This window comes from Syngnathus leptorhynchus, chromosome 18, assembly GCF_054491065.1.
Source record: "Syngnathus leptorhynchus isolate UIUO chromosome 18, UIUO_Slep, whole genome shotgun sequence".
NCBI classification, from domain to species: domain Eukaryota; kingdom Metazoa; phylum Chordata; class Actinopteri; order Syngnathiformes; family Syngnathidae; genus Syngnathus; species Syngnathus leptorhynchus.
In genome coordinates this window covers 5,240,082-5,259,171 of record NC_141212.1, presented here as the reverse complement: position 1 = coordinate 5,259,171, position 19,090 = coordinate 5,240,082, and the positions used below count along the sequence as shown (strand labels likewise).

The window sequence follows — 19,090 nt, the reverse complement described above, 5'->3', positions numbered from 1 at the left end:
TAACAACATATGTATTTATTTATTTATTTATTTATTTATTTGACAGGTACACCTTCAACCATGTAGGCAAAATAAATCTAACACATCTAACAAACTGTACAATTTGATATTGTTACATACTTGCACAAAGTATACATAGTAAATGTCTTAAACACACACGCTAAAACTCACATATAGAAAATACTTTATCTTAGTTGTTGAAGCAAAGTAAAAACATGTGGCTATTAGAATTAGAATCTTTCAAAAGTAAAGAACAGGACACAGACCAGAAATGATAGAGTTTTACATACCATTTCACCTGTAAGACACTATGTTTACATCTCTTCTATCAGACTCATTCTAGTAGGCATAGTGATAAAGACATTATAATTTAATTTTAACTTGCATTTTTTTCCTTAGAAATTGCTATGACGTGTGACGCACCCACAAATCCATCTCGTTTTTAAATCTCAAAACTGTCAGCTGTCTTGAAAAACTTTTTTTTTTTTCTTCATACCCAATGTATATATTTATATATATCCACATAAAATAAAACCATAACGTTTCTCTACATTATGGTGACTAGTTGCGTGTTTCTCACAGTTTGTGCGTCAACGTCGTTGAGAAGGTAAATAACAGATTTGTATATTATAAGGACCGACCGGGTTGTCGTGGAGTGATCCACGTGAAGCCGAACAGGTGGTTTATAGATCAGTTACTAACTGGCAACTTGTTCGCTGGCTAAATCTCACAGCAGTAATCCCTTGAGCTGCGAGGTGGGTGACATGGCTTGACGAAACTCTACGGGAATTTTCAGGAAATACAACAGGTGGACGAGCCCACGCAATACCCCGTGGACCACCGTAAGTGACTTTTGTCAAACTTTCAAATAGAAACAAAGGTATGGTTGCACAATAGAGTCAGTTTTGTTCAAACGAACTAATTAAGTGTAAAAATAGTTGCTTGTGTTTCTGTCAAGGAGCTGTCGTTAGCGTCTTTGGCTAACTGGAAATGGCTGATGAACTGTACTTCAACAATAGTCTTAAGTTATGTGCGCAAAATTGGTGACGCTTTTGTTTGATTAATTTAGTCTTTCGTGGGGTGTCATTTTTTTTTTTTTTTTTTAAATAACTGACAACGTGGTTTGACATACAGAAGAGCTCACAAGCATTTACCTGCCTGGTGGCAACCCTTAGAAAATTTCGTTGAACACGGAGATGAATGATTTCGGAATTGTCAAATAACTTTTTTGTCTAATAGGTTAGACGGCACCATGGAAGACAACAAGCTCAATGACTCTAACGTAAAAGTCGCTGTTCGTGTGCGACCAATGAGCAGAAGAGGTGAGCTATACTAAATGTCACACTGCCCATGTATGTATTCATGATTCAAAGTGCCCCTAAGATTTACAGGCATGTTTTGTACAGCTCCAGACGGCAATTTCAATTATTTTCTCTTCGTTTAAATTGAGGGATTTGTTTGTTTGCTTTCTTGTTCTTTGAAAAATGTTTGTAGACTGAATAAAAAAAAGAAGGTAAGTACAGAATGTTATTACAACACAATGTAACTACGTGACTTATTCACGTAGAACATGACAGAAATCTATACTGAACTCGGAAAACCAGCAAATTGAAACAAATAAACACGCATGAATGCATATTGCCGTTTGCTTAATCTGTTAGATCTCTCAATTCCTCGCTGTAGAAAATTAATCAACAACTTTCAACCTCTTAAAAGTAAATATTCTCAGATTTCTGTCATCCTTCCCTTCTTGAAGGCAGATTAATTACTGTTTGTTTTTGAAGCACAATAAGACTTTTGCAAACATCAGATTTCATTTTGGAAAACAATTATCCATATTTTTTGTCATATTTTCTGACATGTTATGCCCTAAGCACTAACTGCATCATAATTAATTTATGGAAGCAGTAGTGCTAAGTTGAACCTTTATAGTTATGTAGTAAATACACACTATTATGCAAAAGTCTTTAAAAAAATAATTTTGAAAACACCCATAATGTGTTTAAACTGCTCTTTTAATAAAATTGAGTTAAATAAAACAGCTGCACAAAGTGCACATGCAAGTGGCCAGGATGGTTTTCTTGTTCAGCGAAGTCACGATTTATGTGCATCTTTGAAGGCTCTTTAACAGAATATTAATATTAAGGTTGAAATCCTATACCTAAGGATTAAGGAATACCTCTTGTTTAAAAGTCACAGTAGTGCTTGTGACTGCAATGGAATGTTATGCTGACTTTTGACCTTGAGCAGTGGGCAGTTGATGTTATAAACAGTGTTACTGGCAAAATACTTTGTCACAGTTTTAAAATGTTCAATATGTATCTCTCCAGAAAAAGACCTCACGACAAAATGTGTGGTTGAAATGGAAGGGAACCAGACAATACTGAATCCTGCCATTGCAACTTTGAGCAAAGGAGACCCTCGGTAAGTGGGAAATAAATGCTTGGGATTTGAAACATTTGATTTCATTTAATGTATGTACATGTTGGTTTGATATACCTAACTCAAAAATGGATTCTTTCCTGAATACAAAAGGGATTCCACTTTTTCTTGGCACTGGCAGCACAACATACAGGCTGTAACCAGCCAGTCTGGTTAACAGCCAATGTTTGGTGGAGGAGACTCATATCCCCCACCTACACAAGTCCTTCCTAGTCATGCTACTCTTTACAAAGGGTGTGTCGCCTACTGCCCAGTCTTGTTTGTAAAGGAAATAGAAGATTATCTTCTCCCAATTAAATACCAAAGGATATATGGATCTGATCACTATTTTCATTTGTCTTTGTTTGATTTGAAAGCTCAAATTGTGCTTTGACAGACCTCATTCCCAATAGACCATTGAATAAGATAATTTTTTATGTGCACCCCTAAATATAACCTCATATACATATAGTAACATCTTAATGGGAATTGAAGGTTTTTCATGAATGTAGTTGACTTGACTTATAAAAACATTGTCAGCCATGCATGTCCATGGCAAATTATAAAAGAGCCAAAAGAGGGCGCTATAGCTACTGGTATCGGCAGCATTTGCGAAAATCGAGTTTGTGACACAATTTATCCACCAGATATCGAAACCTGGTATCATATTTTTGAACATTCATAGTGTGAATGATTCTCTGTTTGTGTGTGCCCTGTGATTGACTGGTCATCAGTCCAAATTACACCCACCTCTTCCCCCAAATCAGCTGGAATGGTCTTCAGTTACCGGCGATGCACATCCACGAAGTGAAAATGGAGCGAAAATATGGAGTTCATATCCCGTGCTCCCGTTTTTTCTTGGAAGTCTTCATGCATGATTTTGGAATGCATCTCAGTCATGCTCTTACATACTTTCCTGAACTGTTTCCCCAAAGTATAGAATTGATGATTTGCATTTCAACATTGTTGCAGTCATGATGTAGAGCACAACACTGCAAACTGTGTATGTGTACCTAATGCAGTGGCCACCAAAGTCTATTTTTTGTCTTCTATCACCAAGTTCCAGCCTGGCAGTTAATCAGAGTCAAATGGACGTTTCTGCAAGAGTTTGACAGGTTGTCGGGTACCTTGTTTGATAAACAAGCTTGCCGATGGGATATGAAAGCCCATTTTATTGAAAGAGAGATGCTTCTTGGAAAAATTGCCATGCAATGCATTTTTATTTGTGTGTCAGTGTGTCCCTTCTGCCCTAACATGCTTCAGCTCCATGTTTTCCCCTTCGGGCATTATGTGAACAGGTTTTACCAGCTCTCTTTTCCGATTTCCACAAAGGGTCATACAGAAACAGAACAGCAAGATTTTAATCAAAACATTGAATGGACCTCCTAATTAGCATCTCATTTATCATTCGTAGCAAAATGTGTGTCAAACAGATGCTTGGGTTATAAGGGAAGTGACTGAGTAGCCACTTTTCCAAGGTTTGTGCTTTGTCAGCTTGCTGCTTGACAGCTTGAGCTGAATTTGCTGCATAAGCCTCAGGGGATGTTAATATGTTACAGCACCCTTGGTACTCACAGCTAGCTACCAATATAGGTTTTCTCAGACGGGAGAGATTAATGAAGACCTTGTTACTGCTTTCATAACTTAGGAGGCCACCTATAAGTAGTGACGGTGATTCTGCATTTGCATTCTTTAACACTTTTCTTTTTCTTTTTTTTTTTTACTGGATGTCCTGGAAGCTGCCCTTGAAGTTAGGCTGTTATGTTTATCATCCCTTGAGGACAAGCGTATTGGAAATGGAACTGTAATTGTTATCTCTGTTTGCTTTTGATAATAACTTCTTTGAAGGATTTAAAAAATCTGTTTATTTTATCACAATCCAGTCATATCCAAATGTGGAAGTATGTTGTCATCCGCCAAAGTGGTCCTGGAATGTCCTGTTAGAGTAATCTTGGTTAGCCGAATTGATCATAATGTAGCATTGGCCTCCACTTGGTTAGTCACCACCCATACCTTCCTCCTCTTTGGTTACTCCTTGGAGCTGGGATTCGCTACAAGTTATCTTAGGAATGTCCTTGCCAGCCCAGGAGAGGACAGGACTTAATGTTGCTCTTTCACGGGCCAGCAAATCTCACACAGAGAGGCCTTGTGTTAGCCAATATGTGGCCAGGACTACTTTGGCCGTCAGTCTTTTAAACCCCTAAATTGATATGTCTGCTATCTTAAAGACTCTTTTTGTTGTAGTTTTTTTTTTTTTTGTTGAGCACTCAGAATGTGTTTAATGTACACCACTCGATGCTCACTTTATAAGGTGGGTTTGCACAATCAAATAGAATCTAAATTGGAATTCTGCTGTTGAAAAGTATGTTTAGTCTTAAAATATGTTTAAATTGTGATGATAATTGGTGTTTTACTGCAATGGCTTTTGACAAGACTTTTTTTTCCCCAGACTGATAATGTGAAACAAGCATGTCCCAAAGCGTTATCACATGTACAAGACAATCTTTTCAAATTTTGTTTGTCAACCATGTTTGTATAAAGTAGAAGCATTTTAAAATAATTCAATTCACTAGTCTGAATGGTTGTCAAAGTATAGATTAAAAATCACACAGTAACTGACATTTCAACAACCCAAACCATATTGCGACAGTTCAAAAGAAATTGACATGAAAATGAGTAACATTAATCAGGTTGAGCATTAATATGAAAGTTAGTTAAATCTAATCTGAGATCTAATCTTGTCTGTCTCTTCCTTTTTGTCTTTCAGGAATCAGCCAAAGGTTAGTATTAAATCAAAACATGTTCCCGTTCAATAACTAAGTAGTTATGAAAATGCTAATCCCTTCCGTGACGTTTTGTTTTCCCTCAGGTTTTTGCTTATGATCACTGTTTCTGGTCCATGGATGAATCCCAGAAAGACAAGTTTGCAGGTTTGCTTTTTATCAGACTGTTCTGTTTTTAGCTCGAGTGCCTGGTGACTCATTTCTTATACTTATCTCATCACAGAATGTTGGCTGAGCTCTGAACTATTTATGGAGTGAGGGAAAAGAAATGCACTGTTTTACTGCTAGGATGTAGTCACGTGGTTAACTGCAAAAATAAAGGGTAGAAAATGCACCATTTCTATTCTCAGCTGTCTTTGCATCATCAGGTCACAAAGATTTCAGACAAATTCTCTGGAAAACATACATGATCATTTTTGCTATGAGCGCTCCCCCCTTGTTGCCTTTGAAATGAACATGAAGTTGAAGTTTGTATTGTATTAAACGAAATACAAGTGACGGTTTTCCATGTTATTTGTTTCTTTACGTGCTTACAGGACAAGAAGTAGTGTTCCAGTGCCTTGGAGAGAGTTTGCTCGACAATGCCTTTATGGGTTACAATGCTTGCATCTTTGCTTATGGGCAAACAGGTACGTAGTTTATAACCCCATGAGCGAAAGTTGGGATTCATATTTTTATTTTTATTTTTTTAGATGAGGAAAAATGCAATTAAAGGTCGGTTAGGGTGTTTCCTTAAAATGTAAAGGCGAGTATGTAAATGTGCGAAATAAACTAAAAAGTACCTCACTTAATTGGCTATTAGAATTGATTCAGAGACAATTAATGTGTTGATAGTGGCAGAGGTTTTAGTGGAGTGTAATATAACTCCTGTAGGTTATTTTTGTATTACTTCTGCCTTTCTGTGCTGTCAGACTGGACGAGTGGTCTCATCATACTGAAGCATGGTTATGATGATAGAACTTTATTTTTCCCACAGCGGGGAAATTTACTTGTCACAGCAGTGTACAAGAGTGCAAGTGCCAAATGTAAAAATGATTAGACACATTTCCCCATTTCCCAGCCAGCAACTGCATTAAAGCAATGTTTTGTTTCATTTCAAATAACTAGTCCACATTGTGTAGCAATTATATGTGCCCATCCAATGTATAAAAGTCAAACATTACAAGTGGCAGTCATCAAGCATGCTTGAGCACAGCAAAGATGGCAAAATCGAACTGGTTCACTGGGCACACAGCAGCAGAAGCAATTCTGGCTTTTAACTGCATCTGAATGTGCATTCAAATGGCAAAATCAAATACCTTACTCCAGCTCCACCACGGTGGTCTTTTCATACTGCACATGACTGTAACTGCCGTTAAATGTATCTTCAGAAATGACTTTGCAGGCAACTATAAAAGTATGTAGTTCATTTCAATCTACAAAAAAAAACATCCAAATAAAATGCTGAAAAGACTAGTATAAAACATTTTCTTTACATTCCAAACTGTGTACGTTCAGGCTCCGGCAAGTCATACACCATGATGGGCTCAGCAGAGCAGCCTGGTCTGATCCCTCGCCTCTGCAGCTCCTTGTTCTCCAGGACCATGCAGGAGGCTCGAGAGGGAGAGAGCTTCACTGTGGAAGTCTCCTACATGGAGATTTACAATGAGAAAGTCCGAGACCTGCTCGACCCTAAAGGGTGAGGAAAACTAATGACTCCTGTACAGTACTTGAACACCACATCTTTTTCTCAAATACGTGTACATGGATCACTTAAGGTAGTGTGATATTGTATTTGGAATGATACTATTATTTGTATTTCTAGAAACCGGCAAGCACTAAGGGTAAGGGAGCACAACGTTTTAGGACCTTACGTTGATGGGCTGTCACGTCTGGCTGTGGCTAGCTACAAGGTAAAGCAGCGGTTAGCAAGTGTGGTTTCCTTTTAGATCCTTTCATTATCATGAGAATATTGTTTCTCTGAAGACGTACTGAAACAGTCATAGTTGTTTGTCTTGATTTTGGCAGGACGTTGAATCTCTGATGTCAGAGGGAAATAAATCTCGCACTGTGGCCTCCACAAACATGAATGAAGAGAGCAGCCGATCTCATGCTGTGTTTAACATCATACTCACTCATACTCTAATGGACCTACAGTCAGGGGTGAGACACACACACACTCTGCAAAACCAACCAATAAGTCAAACGTCCTCAATACTTCCTCCATTTCACTTTGCCCATGAATATACGTAAATGCTCATTTTTGATTATCCAGTATTGCACATAAGATTGATTCCCTTTTTCAAATGCTTGAATGTTTTAACAGTGCATTGTAACTGGTTTGTTTCCCTGTGCTGTTGTGTATTAATGTTAGACACGTGGAGAGAAGGTAAGCAAGCTCAGTCTGGTGGACCTTGCAGGAAGTGAGCGTGCAGCAAAGACTGGGGCAGCTGGTGAAAGGCTGAAAGAAGGCAGCAATATTAACAAGTGAGAGACCTGCAACAGCAGTGCCATTTATACTCTTATCTTAAATGGAATGGAATGATCTCATTTGCTTTTGAATTAAAACATTGTCATCTTCTGAAATGTATTCAGTCATGCTTAGTTTGATTGGCTTCAAAGTTCCCAATTTCTTCAAATTTTCAAATTTTTTCACGTTGTGACCCTCTCTTCCTTCTGTTGGCTTCCAGATCTCTTAGCACATTGGGTTTAGTTATCTCAGCCTTGGCGGATCAAGGTGCAGGAAGGAACAGGAGCAAGTTTGTTCCCTACAGGGACTCTGTGCTCACCTGGCTGCTCAAGGTATTTAGAGAAAAATCAAAAACAAATTCTTTACTTGTTTTAATGTACAGAATTTTTCTTTAAAACACGTTTTGCCATGAAATAACAGATTTTTTGTACTGCATGTGCATTTGGTTTTAATTTTTTTTCTTCTCTATTTGAAAATGCTGTTTGTTGTAGTTGGGTGATCTTGTTTTTCCATATTTGATTCATAAATGTTGCTACTGCCGTTGATCATGCGCTCGCTGTCTGTAACTGCAGGACAGTTTAGGGGGGAACAGCCGTACAGCCATGGTGGCCACGATCAGCCCTGCAGCAGACAATTATGACGAGACTCTGTCCACCCTGCGTTACGCCGACCGGGCCAAAAGCATCGTCAACCATGCTGTGGTCAACGAAGACCCCAATGCCAGAATTATCAGGGAGCTGCGAGAGGAAGTAGAGAAACTGAAGGAGCAGCTCACAGAGGCTGAGGTTTTATTGCTGTTTGACTTAAATTTAAGTGAAAACAAACCATTTGGTAACCAACTACAATGTTTTGTGAAATGTACACACATGGACAAAATTAGTGGCATCCTTCCATCAGCGAGAATTTTCCAAAACACATATTGACACACATTATGAAACATAAATTAAATTTCAAGGCATTCTGGAGGTAAATGTGGTGGTCAATGTAATAAAGCTTTTTTGGAGTTGAATATCAGAAGAAATTTTGAGACTACACCACAACTGTCTTTTTTTTTTTTTTTTTTTTTTTTTTTTTTTTTAAGCCTTGACCTAAATCCAATTCAACACTTGCACAAGGTGCTCAAACATGCTATAGTTGTCTCAAGTTTGTCTTAAGTACTTTCCACTTCAGACTAACTTGAGACAACTGGCACAGATTGCTCAGTATCTCTTCACAAGTACGGAGATTGCATGATTGCTCTGAAATATTATACAACAAAATATAAATAAGGCAGATGTGCTAAATGATTATTTATTTTATTTATTCTGCTAATAATTTTGTTTGTGTGTGTGTATATATAGCATCTTGATTTTTTTTCCCCTTAACAGACTACAATCAGAAAAATGAATTAAAATGAAATCAAATCATGTCGCTTTCAGTCTATGAAGGCCCCTGAGCTGAAGGAGCGGCTGGAGGAGTCTGAGAAACTAATCCAAGAGATGACGGTGACTTGGGAGGAGAAACTCAGGAAAACAGAGTCCATTGCGCAAGTACGCTCTAGTTACACAGGAAATAGGAAAATAAGAATTTGTATAATTCTGGCATTAATAAATATTTTCTTCTGTAGGAGCGTCAGAGGCAGCTGGAGAGTTTAGGTATTTCCCTGCAGTCGTCTGGCATCAGAGTAGTGGATGACAAGTGCTTCCTGGTCAACTTGAATGCTGACCCTGCCCTCAATGAACTGCTCGTCTACTACCTAAAGGTGCTAGAGACACGCACACATACAACATATAACCCTGAATAATATGTATTTCATGTTTGCTACACACTATGTAGGAGCACACGCGTGTGGGCTCCTCCAACTCACAGGACATCCAGCTGTGTGGGATGGCCATCCAAGCCGAGCACTGCATCATCGATATCACCCAAAACGACGGTGTGGTGCTCACACCTCATCGCAATGCTCGGTATGTAATATTTACTATCGAATTTTTTCTGGAATAGGTTATTCTATTGATTAATTTAATAATCAGATATAGTTTTAATGGCGTTTAAGTATTTATTTATTTACATCTTGTTTAATTGATTAGGACATGGGTGAATGGCACCATGGTCACTGGTCCAGTGCACCTTCATCACGGAGACCGGATCTTGTGGGGAAACAACCATTTCTTCAGGTTTGTTTAAAATAATTAATATACTTTACGAGTGTAATCATTAAATTTTATGCTAAATCTTCCTCTTGTTTTTTACCTGCTCACATCCACTTTGCACTCCAACAGAATCAATCTACCCAAGCATTTGGTCCATACTGGGGGTGAGGAGGAGGAAGGAAGAGCTAGAGTAAAAACTTACTTAAGTACAGAGCAACTGGAGGTGGACCTGGATGCATCCAGCGATGTTTCTAGTGAAGTGGGCTTTGAATTTGCTCAAGCTGAAGTCATGATGAAAGGAATGGCCATTAACGGTGAGTGACATGGCTCGGCTTCTGGTTAGATTTGGATCAGCATGAAACCACTACATCAAACTAAATACAACCTTATTAATTTATCGATAAAAAGTCATTTTGATTTATTACAACACAGACCGCCAACAGTAACTTAATTAGACTGAAGCTGCAGAAGCATTCAATACGCAATAGTAGTCTATACTGTACTCTGGATATAGCAATTGCAGTATCTGACATTTACATTGTACATTAAGTTATTAATAATGTCCTCAACTTTGGTTGTACCTTCTCAGACCCCTTGCAGTCGGTGTTACAGACCCTTGAGAGGCAGCATGAGGAAGAGAAACGCTGCGCCCTGGAGCGGCAGAGGCAAATGTACGAACAGGAGCTGCAGCAGCTTCGTCTGCGGCTCAATCCAGAGAAATCGTCCCATCTCCTCGACTTGACAAATAGTTCTGCTGCCACAGGAACATCACTAGTCCCCCACAAACGTTTGAGGCGCTGGAGTGAAGACAGGTGAGATCAGCTCAATGTGGATTTATTATTTTTTTTATTATTAATTGTGAATATTAATTGAATAAAATACTCAAATATTATATGCTTTTGTCATCAAGAGAGGCTATGATTACTCGAAGCCTTCGACGTCTAAAGGAGCAGATCGTTCGTGCCAACCTACTCGCTCAGGAGGCCTGCTTTATTGCAGAGGAACTCAACAAAAGGACAGAGTACCTAGTGACTTTGCAGATACCAGCTGCCAATCTGGATGCCAACAGGAAGGTATGATAATTTAATTTGTTACTTCATTAGAAAAATGTCCAAAATAGCCTTAAAATGTGGTGGTGCATCATAGACCAACATGAACTTTTTTTTTTTTTTTTTTTTTTAAATAGCGTGATGTGGTGCTGAGCGAGCCGGCCATTCAGGTTCGCCGTAAAGGGAGAGGGAAGCAGATCTGGGCAATGGAGAAGATGGAAAACAGGCTGGTGGACATGAGGGATCTTTACCAAGAATGGAAAGACTTTGATGAAGACAACCCTGTGAGTCAGAAGAGTGAATCCACGGTGGTTAGATGCACAGTACACATTGAAAGCTACAGCATTAGTTCAAGAGGCTCAATGAATCTCACTCTTGCGGTTCAAGTCCACGTAAAGTCAAAATGAAAACTATATAATACATTTTTACTCACAGCGGAGAAGAATGTTGTTTTAAAAAAAAAAAAATCAACTTTTTTTTTTTGACACAGGTGATGCGGTCTTATTTCAAACGAGCCGACCCATTTTTTGATGAGCAAGAAAACCACAGTCTGATTGGAGTGGCCAATGTTTTCCTGGCATGCCTGTTTTATGATGTAAAACTGCAGTATGCAGTTCCCATCATCAACCAGAAGGGAGAGGTAGGACACTCCTGATTGTGTTTTCTTATGTTCCAGGCAGACATTTAAATCTGTTCCCAAAAACAAGAAGTACAATATGTTACGTCTGTGTTTCAGGTGGCGGGCCGACTTCATGTGGAGGTATTGCGAGAAATAGAAAGCTCAGAGGAAGAAGGCTCAATACAAAGTAGCACTAATGGAGATGCACAAGAGCGTAAACTCAACTGTGTGGTGAGAACTTGAGAACTCTCTCACGTGGTGAGAGGTGTGTCTTGATGCAATTTGTTTGGAATGAGCAAATGAATAAACATCCTTTTGTCTCCTCAGGTGAAAGTCCTTCAGGCTACCGGTCTACCTCGTCACCTGTCTAACTTCGTCTTCTGTCAGTATCACTTCTGTGGACAGACAGAGCCCATGTTCATTCCTCCAGAATTAGGGCGGGCCCCCTCACCCTCTGCTTCCAAAGACCCTCAGTGCACTGTTATTTTTGACAGCTCCAAGGTGACTAAAGTGAAGCCTAAATCAAAATTGGAATTTATTATGAAATGGTTAATTTAAACTTTGTTTTGATATTTTTTTATTAATTTTTTTAGGAATTTTCAGTGCCAGTGTCAGAAGACTTTTTGGAGTATTTGTCTGAGGGTGCAGTGGCTATCGGAGTATATGGTCACAAACAGGACAGCCATCGGAGGAACCTGGCACTGTGGGATCTTGGTGTAATTCAAGCCAAAACCCGTTCACTCAGAGAGAGGTTTACAAACGCATCATTATTACATTCATTAAGAAATTACTTTGAGAAGTCCAAAATTCAGGAAAAGGATTACACTTGACAGTAATTTTAGTGTTCATATACCTACACACTTCTCATGTTGACGTAGAAAATGGATGGAGGATTACATTGATTAGAAAAGTTGTAATTTATTTAATTTTTTCCTCTTTTGCCCCCCCATCTTGGCAGATGGAGCGAGGTGACTCGACGAGTGGAGCTGTGGGTCCAGATCATGGAGCTCAATGATGCAGGGGAGTTCACACCCGTCGAAATTCTTCCTGCAAAAGACGTAAGGACTGGAGGAATTTTTCAGCTCAAGCAGGTATGTATTGTTTGAAAAGGTTCGTTTCGGTGTCGTAGTGGTCTGAACAATTCACCTCGGACATGTTTTTAATGCTCATTATGACAAAACTACTCCTGTGAAACCTTACCATTCAGGGTCAGTCTCGCCGAGTCCAGGTGGAGTTGCACTCCGTGCCAGACTCTGGCACGATGCCACTTATCTCCATCTCTATCCTCTCTGTGTCCATTGGAGACGTCAAGGTCCAAAATACACCAAAAGGCAGGGACTCAATGCTGGTAAGGGAAGATGATCATTTTAATAGCACAGTATTAGCATTATTTTAGGAAGGGGGCAACTGAGTTGATCTTTAGTGATATGCCAACCAACGTCCCTTCCATCTGCACTTCCATTGTTCATTATTTATATTTAAGAATTGATCTAAAAATATGTATTTTCAGGCTAGGGATGAAGAAATGGACAGTTACCAAGTAAGTACTCAACGTTTGCTCTTACATATTAGCTAATGTTTTTGGCTAACCTACGAAAGTTTTTCTTGGTGAGCACAACATCAAAAGGCTATTTCTGATGTATTTTTGTGAAGGAAGAGGATTTGGAAAGAATGCGGGAACAGTGGCTGGCCACACTCACTCAGCGTCAGGAGTATCTAGACCAGCAGTTACAGAAAATAATGTCCAAACAAGGTACTCATATAGTAAAACACTCCTTTGTTTTATAGAAGAATGAATCTTCCCACTTCTACTACCAGTGAGCAGCACATCAACATTTTTGTTGTTGTAATTATAATTGACAAGACATTTCAAGTTACTGGTAGAAACACTCACATTATCTCCGCTCTTTCATTACTGGTGATTTCTCTTGTGTCTGTGCATACAGATAAGTCAGAAGACGATTTAGAAAGGGAGTCTCAGCTGCTCGAGTGCCGTCTGACACTCACTGAAGAACGCAATGCCGTTTTGGTGCCGTCAGCTGGCAGTGGTATTCCTGGAGCACCGGTTGAAAGGTGTGTGTGTTTGTGTCCTATAGGTGGTATATTCAATTCAACCAAACAATGATACTTTTCTCTTATAGAGTTCCTGTACCAGGGATGGAAACACACATTCCTGTCCTGTTTCTGGATCTCAGTGGTTTGTGTCTTAAAATCTTTCAACAACAATGTCCTTCACTGAATCAATGGTGAATTCACTTCTTTAATGGTTTGGTTTGTAGCTGATGATTTCCAGTCAAACCTTTCTGCCCCTCTCGCCGGGGGTGTCGATGCATATCTTGCTGGGGAATATGAAGATGACTTCTTTGACCTTCACATTGTCAAACACGACAATTCAGAAGTAAGGTGACATGCACCAGTTCTGTTTTGCAAAACTGTTGGTTTTTCGTTGTGATAGAAGAGTAGTAAATTACTAAGGAGTTTATTTCATATTTGATGAAAGCATTTATACATTTTCCTCTGCTGTGTGGTCTAGGTAAAGGTGGAGGCATCCTGGGATTCAACAGTACACGATTGCCCTGAGCTCAGCCGTGTGGCATCTGGTGAGCAGAGGGTCTACCTCACGATCCGTGTCGTGGTTGAGTTGAGCCACCCTGCCCACATGCAACTGATTTTGAGGAAACGCATTTGTGTCAATGTCACTGGGAAAAAGGTAAGCTTTTTGTTGTTGTTGTGTTTTTTTTGTTTCTCAGCAGATTTACATCAACCTTTCTAATTTAAGGACCTTGGTAGAACCCTTATTCACTGTATTTGTGTTGTTGATGTAGGGTTTTGCACAGAGCCTTCTGAAGAGGATGTCCCAGCGCAGCACCATCCCAGGATGTGGCGTCACCTTTGAAATTGTCTCAAACATACCAGGAGTAAGTGTCTGCATTATAGCATTTTCTATAGACCCAGAATGTTATTCCCTCAAAATGTACAAAAAACACAGAACTTAATTGTTAAATAAATACAATTTTTTTTTTTTTTAACTTTGGCGACCCAATTAGAGCAAATGAAAATGCACAGTGTTATGTATTAACTAATGAGCGCTGATAACATATTAATATCACAAATAATACTGAACCTGGGGATACTACTTTTCCCCTTTACTGATTTGTACCTTTGCTCCCTCAGGATTTCCACGGGCCAGAAGACCGAGAGATGCTGGCCCGATTAGCCGCTAGCACAGATGATGACCAGTCAGGCGATAGTGAGGCAGCTATCGAGAAATATCTGCGTAGCGTCCTGGCTGTGGAGAACATCCTCACTCTCGACAGACTGCGACAGGTTGTGGCGTGGAGTAAATACACAACATAATAACGGACTGCCCGCCTAACTTAACATTTATGCATAGGAGGTAACAGTGAGGGAGCAACTAGCACTCAGAGGGAAAGTTCCCAGACGCTGCCTCAGCTCGCCAAACGTCAACCGGGTAAGTGAGTCATCTCTGAGTAACTAACATCTTAATGGCCCTCTTGTGGTTCTCCTCACCCCTGGCCTTAACCGCTGTCACTAACTCTACCACGTGCTGCGTCTGCAATTCTCCACCCAGCTCTCAGTCGGCAATCTGGATGTGTTCTCTTCAACTCATAAACTCGGTGACTTCAAGGTGAGAAGCATTGTACTCCAGCTTCACCTTGTATTTTTGTTGTTCTTAAAAGGCTTCAGCATTGGAAAAAATAGAAGCTTAAATCTCCTAAACACATTGATAAACATTCAATGCACAGAAAATGTAAGTGGAGCATTTATTTACAGCATAGCCCAAGAAAACTTGGGAGGAAGTGAAACAGGATAAAATCTGATTATTAATGATCGCAGCACAGAACATCCCTGTGGTGAAGGAGATCATGTTTGCTATAATGTCTTATTTCTGAATCTAATCAATTATGATGACATTAGAACCAATTGCAGATTTGGCTTAAAATGTAAAATATCTGCCAATCTGATATAAGTCTATAAATCTAGTTTTTAATACCCTAAATGCTATATAGTGAGACAGGTCCTTTTCTTTTCAAAGATCTTGGTATCAGCACAACATTGAGCAAGGGTAGCCAATGTGGTACTTGCAGACCACCCATAGCAAACTGTTTATGTCTGTGCAGGGTTGGGAGAGTCACCAGGACCTCTCCGCTGCTTCTGCTCAGTCCAGGCGCACGTTGCCCAGCTCCATATCGCACAGCCTGACCCCAGAAACAGGTGCGACTTAGCAAATGAGCTTCTTGTAATGGCAAATTGCCCTTCATTGGTTCTTATCACCTCTTCTCTACCAACCTTTTGTTAGCTTTTCTACAACACGTTTTTAGGCTCTGTTCTATCTTGTCTTCTTTCAGTGAAGGCTGTTCCTAATCTCCTGAAGTCATTGATTTCTGGTGGAAAAGAAGATAGTGGAGAACAGGTCATTGTAAATCAACAGGTAGTCTCCAGTTCGGGATTTATTTTACTCTTTAATTTGGGATTTCAAGTTCATCACCATATTCAAGATATAAAATATATTATGGAAATTTTACTTTGGAATTTACTGACCAATATCAAAGAGGGGAAAATTGATACTATAATTCACTCACTATAATTCTTGATCCTGGATATTTCGACCAAAAAAAATAAATAATAATGCAATGCATTAGATGGGGCCAAGGAAACACACTGTCAACCTGATGACTGAGTCATGTACAACCAAGTTTTGTAATTTAGCGTGAGCTGTTTAGAAATGCAAAGTAGCACCACTTACGGTGCAAATGATTGATGGGTTGCATAATGTGTTTTATGATGTGCTGTTCGCCATGAAAGCTTGTTCCAAACAGCCCCCAATGAGACAGGAGCACGCTGTGTAAAAGGAGCGGTAATTAGGAGCAGGTGAACCTTGTTATGTTTGTTCCATCGAGAAGCACGAGTCAAAGCTCTTCACTGCGATAAAAACACGACAGCACTCCTGTTGTCTGATGATCACCTTAAGCCACAATTTGTGGCTTCTCTCTACGGTCCACGGAGGGAAAGCTAATCAAGGAAATCGTGCAGTGGAAACACAGATTGCCGGTGCCGTGGTTGCGGCACCTAAGACTTTAACCAGGTTGTGTTGTAAAACACACAATAAAATAGTCTGTAAAGAAATAAACGTGTCTTATGAAATGTAATTAAGCCGTAAGTCACATTCCATATCGTACAACTTGAGAAGCATTTGAGTTTGGTTTTAATAAGCAGTAAATGGGAGGTGGAGGCTAATACATGCAAAATAAAATGTTGTCCGATTAATTAATTGAATAATCAATTCTACAAAATATTCAATATTGACAGCCTTAGCTGTACAGTATTTCAAAGTGGGATCTTGGATGTGTTGCATGTGTCAACTTTCAGGTTGGCTGTCCTGAGCCCCAGCAGGACAGGATAGATGTGTTTGACCTGCTCTCTACTGTCCATGTAGGTTGTGTTGCTTAGTTCTCATCTGCTGCATGGAAAATCATCGCTCAGATTGCCATGAATGCATTCAATTCATTTATCAGCTTGTGTGCTGCCTCAGAATATAACTTTTTAGGACTCTCACCCCCCCAAAAAGCTTCAGATTTGAGATTGTGATATTTTTCATGGTGCTCAGTGAGGGGAAATTTTTTTTTTTAAAAGCCAGTGGCACAATATTTCATCAGCTAACAACTCACGTCGAGTGGCAGTACAAGAGAACTGGATGAACGATCATGGGTGCAATTATAATTACACTGCTATTATCTTGATTGTTTTAGCGTGATTGTCTGTTTGAGGGATCTGATAAACAAATATTTGTCTCCTATCACCATCTTTATCGCTAATCAGTACACTAAATACATGTTGTTTCTCTTTTGTGAAACTTGAATATACAGACCTCATTACATGAAAAGCGCAGGGCTAAAATAATGAAACAGATGGCCTGGTTAGCTATCCCACTTTCAATTTCTTTGAGGCTGTGTGATTTCACTATCTGTCTTACGGATCACACATGAACTTTCTCCCTCAGGCTCTATTTTGGTATTACCAGCTCACTGATGCCTGATCTATGATTTTGTCACAGCGTTAAATTGCACGGGCATGCGCTTCGAAAGACATTTAGAACATGAGCAGGTGGACAGAGGTTAAAATAGAAGTCTACTCATAGGTCTAGCGTGAGACCTGTCGGAAAAACAGAAGTCTTTAAAACTGCTCTTCTGTTACAGAATGTGCCTCGTATCATGGTGCAGTCGGCCAGTGTTGAAGAGGGAATGAACACACATCGGCAAGTAAGTCAGAGTGTGCATTCACCACTGTACTATTTCAATTGTATGTGTCAATGCAGATTGGAGAATTCTGCTTGAATGCTTTCCAATAACGTTGATATTTCACCATGGTTACCCTTTAGGTTCCTACTGAGGAAGTCAGCCCTCCTGCCATCCACCAGGAGAGTCCCAGATTAGTGCCTCTCCCCCCACCAATCATCCCAGAGACAGAAGACTCCACCCAGAGCTCCATGAGCGAAGCGTCAAGTGGTTACATTTCAACGAGTATCTCCACAGCAACGCTTTCTGACGTCTACACGCTGAGCTGGGACCATCCTCCGTCGTCAGGCCAAAAAGTTGATAGTTTTGAGGCCATGACAGATGAAGAAGAAAATAAAGTGATACAGAGACTTTCCTTGCAATCTGACAGTGGCTCTGGATTTGAACCTCAAGAGTTTTTCCAGGCAGCTACGGAGAACACCAACCTACCGCAGTCCAAACCAAATCACAATTCATCTGATTTAAATCAACAGAAACCAAATCCTTCTCTTGCCCAAGAAGTCGAAGACCCTTCTCAATGCGTAGACTCCATCATTCCATCAACAACAGTGCATTTAGAACACCACTCACCGGAATCGGCACAATCAGACAGTGAGCTGTCACTCACAAATTCATTTATAGTGCAAGTGCAACAACCAACAGACTCAAAACCAAAGACCTCTGTGACAGGAACAGTTCAAATGAATACGAAAGAATCAACTAAAACAATTCAAGAAGTGTTAAAGAAGAATGAACAGTCCAAATTGGAAGAGCCTGCTTCCGTCTCAACCCAAATGTCCTGTGAACAGTCTATAGTCCCACTGGAGGATTCTGATCCACTAGCTTGTTCCCAGGAAAAATCCCCTTTGAAGAACACCAGTGGTTCTGCCATCTCAACATCCAGAGATGAGGTCCACCTAGAAAACCTAGATGCCTCAGCGGAACCCAATGTGCAACCCTCCGAATCTGCAGCAGCAGTCAAATCTTTCAAGATCCAGAAAGTCCAGTCATCAGACCTCAAATCCTTCCAACAGATACTCGGTGATTCGGAGGGGGAGCCTGTTCAGACTGACACCGGTGCCTCTTTAAAATTGGACTCTAATCTGGCAGAGCCCTTGGAGCTCATTTTAGATTGCGAGGAAGGCGAGGCAGCTTCCGCGGTCCCTCTACCCGACTGGATAAAAGAAGGGGAATTTGTCACTGTAGGAACCAATAAAAGAGGCATCGTGCGTTACGTGGGACCCGCAGACTTTGCTGAGGGCATGTGGGTGGGAGTGGAACTTGAGGTACCTGCAGGTGAGTAGAAAATGTCCCAAAGCCTCAAAATAAATTTGCCTTTTG

At 40.0% G+C, this 19,090-nt stretch overlaps 1 protein-coding gene across 3 annotated transcripts in view; it reads left to right on the top strand.

Moving 5' to 3' along the window:
• Positions 1–19,090, top strand: part of LOC147042574 (kinesin-like protein KIF13B) — a 47,129-nt gene that overhangs the window by 3,514 nt on the left and 24,525 nt on the right. The window contains exons 1-41 of one of the 3 annotated variants that reach the window (XM_085937852.1): positions 763–842; positions 1,240–1,322; positions 2,331–2,424; positions 5,189–5,201; positions 5,291–5,351; positions 5,741–5,833; positions 6,702–6,882; positions 7,009–7,096; positions 7,212–7,346; positions 7,558–7,670; positions 7,874–7,985; positions 8,226–8,438; positions 9,072–9,182; positions 9,260–9,394; positions 9,469–9,599; positions 9,723–9,809; positions 9,915–10,099; positions 10,375–10,597; positions 10,696–10,858; positions 10,972–11,118; positions 11,325–11,474; positions 11,571–11,684; positions 11,781–11,954; positions 12,047–12,204; positions 12,412–12,544; positions 12,661–12,801; positions 12,964–12,993; positions 13,107–13,206; positions 13,400–13,526; positions 13,595–13,650; positions 13,733–13,851; positions 13,987–14,163; positions 14,279–14,371; positions 14,628–14,780; positions 14,848–14,925; positions 15,046–15,102; positions 15,596–15,689; positions 15,824–15,906; positions 16,845–16,907; positions 17,672–17,734; positions 17,854–19,045. In XM_085937852.1, the coding sequence (XP_085793978.1) occupies positions 1,253–1,322; positions 2,331–2,424; positions 5,189–5,201; positions 5,291–5,351; positions 5,741–5,833; positions 6,702–6,882; positions 7,009–7,096; positions 7,212–7,346; positions 7,558–7,670; positions 7,874–7,985; positions 8,226–8,438; positions 9,072–9,182; positions 9,260–9,394; positions 9,469–9,599; positions 9,723–9,809; positions 9,915–10,099; positions 10,375–10,597; positions 10,696–10,858; positions 10,972–11,118; positions 11,325–11,474; positions 11,571–11,684; positions 11,781–11,954; positions 12,047–12,204; positions 12,412–12,544; positions 12,661–12,801; positions 12,964–12,993; positions 13,107–13,206; positions 13,400–13,526; positions 13,595–13,650; positions 13,733–13,851; positions 13,987–14,163; positions 14,279–14,371; positions 14,628–14,780; positions 14,848–14,925; positions 15,046–15,102; positions 15,596–15,689; positions 15,824–15,906; positions 16,845–16,907; positions 17,672–17,734; positions 17,854–19,045 (5,710 nt within the window). In that variant the 5' untranslated portion in view covers positions 763–842; positions 1,240–1,252. Of the gene's footprint in view, positions 1–733; positions 843–1,239; positions 1,323–2,330; positions 2,425–5,188; positions 5,202–5,290; positions 5,352–5,740; positions 5,834–6,701; positions 6,883–7,008; positions 7,097–7,211; positions 7,347–7,557; positions 7,671–7,873; positions 7,986–8,225; positions 8,439–9,071; positions 9,183–9,259; positions 9,395–9,468; positions 9,600–9,722; positions 9,810–9,914; positions 10,100–10,374; positions 10,598–10,695; positions 10,859–10,971; positions 11,119–11,324; positions 11,475–11,570; positions 11,685–11,780; positions 11,955–12,046; positions 12,205–12,411; positions 12,545–12,660; positions 12,802–12,963; positions 12,994–13,106; positions 13,207–13,399; positions 13,527–13,594; positions 13,651–13,732; positions 13,852–13,986; positions 14,164–14,278; positions 14,372–14,627; positions 14,781–14,847; positions 14,926–15,045; positions 15,103–15,595; positions 15,690–15,823; positions 15,907–16,844; positions 16,908–17,671; positions 17,735–17,853; positions 19,046–19,090 lie in introns of those variants that run through there. The other 2 variants (XM_085937850.1, XM_085937851.1) reach the window with 2 other exon arrangements.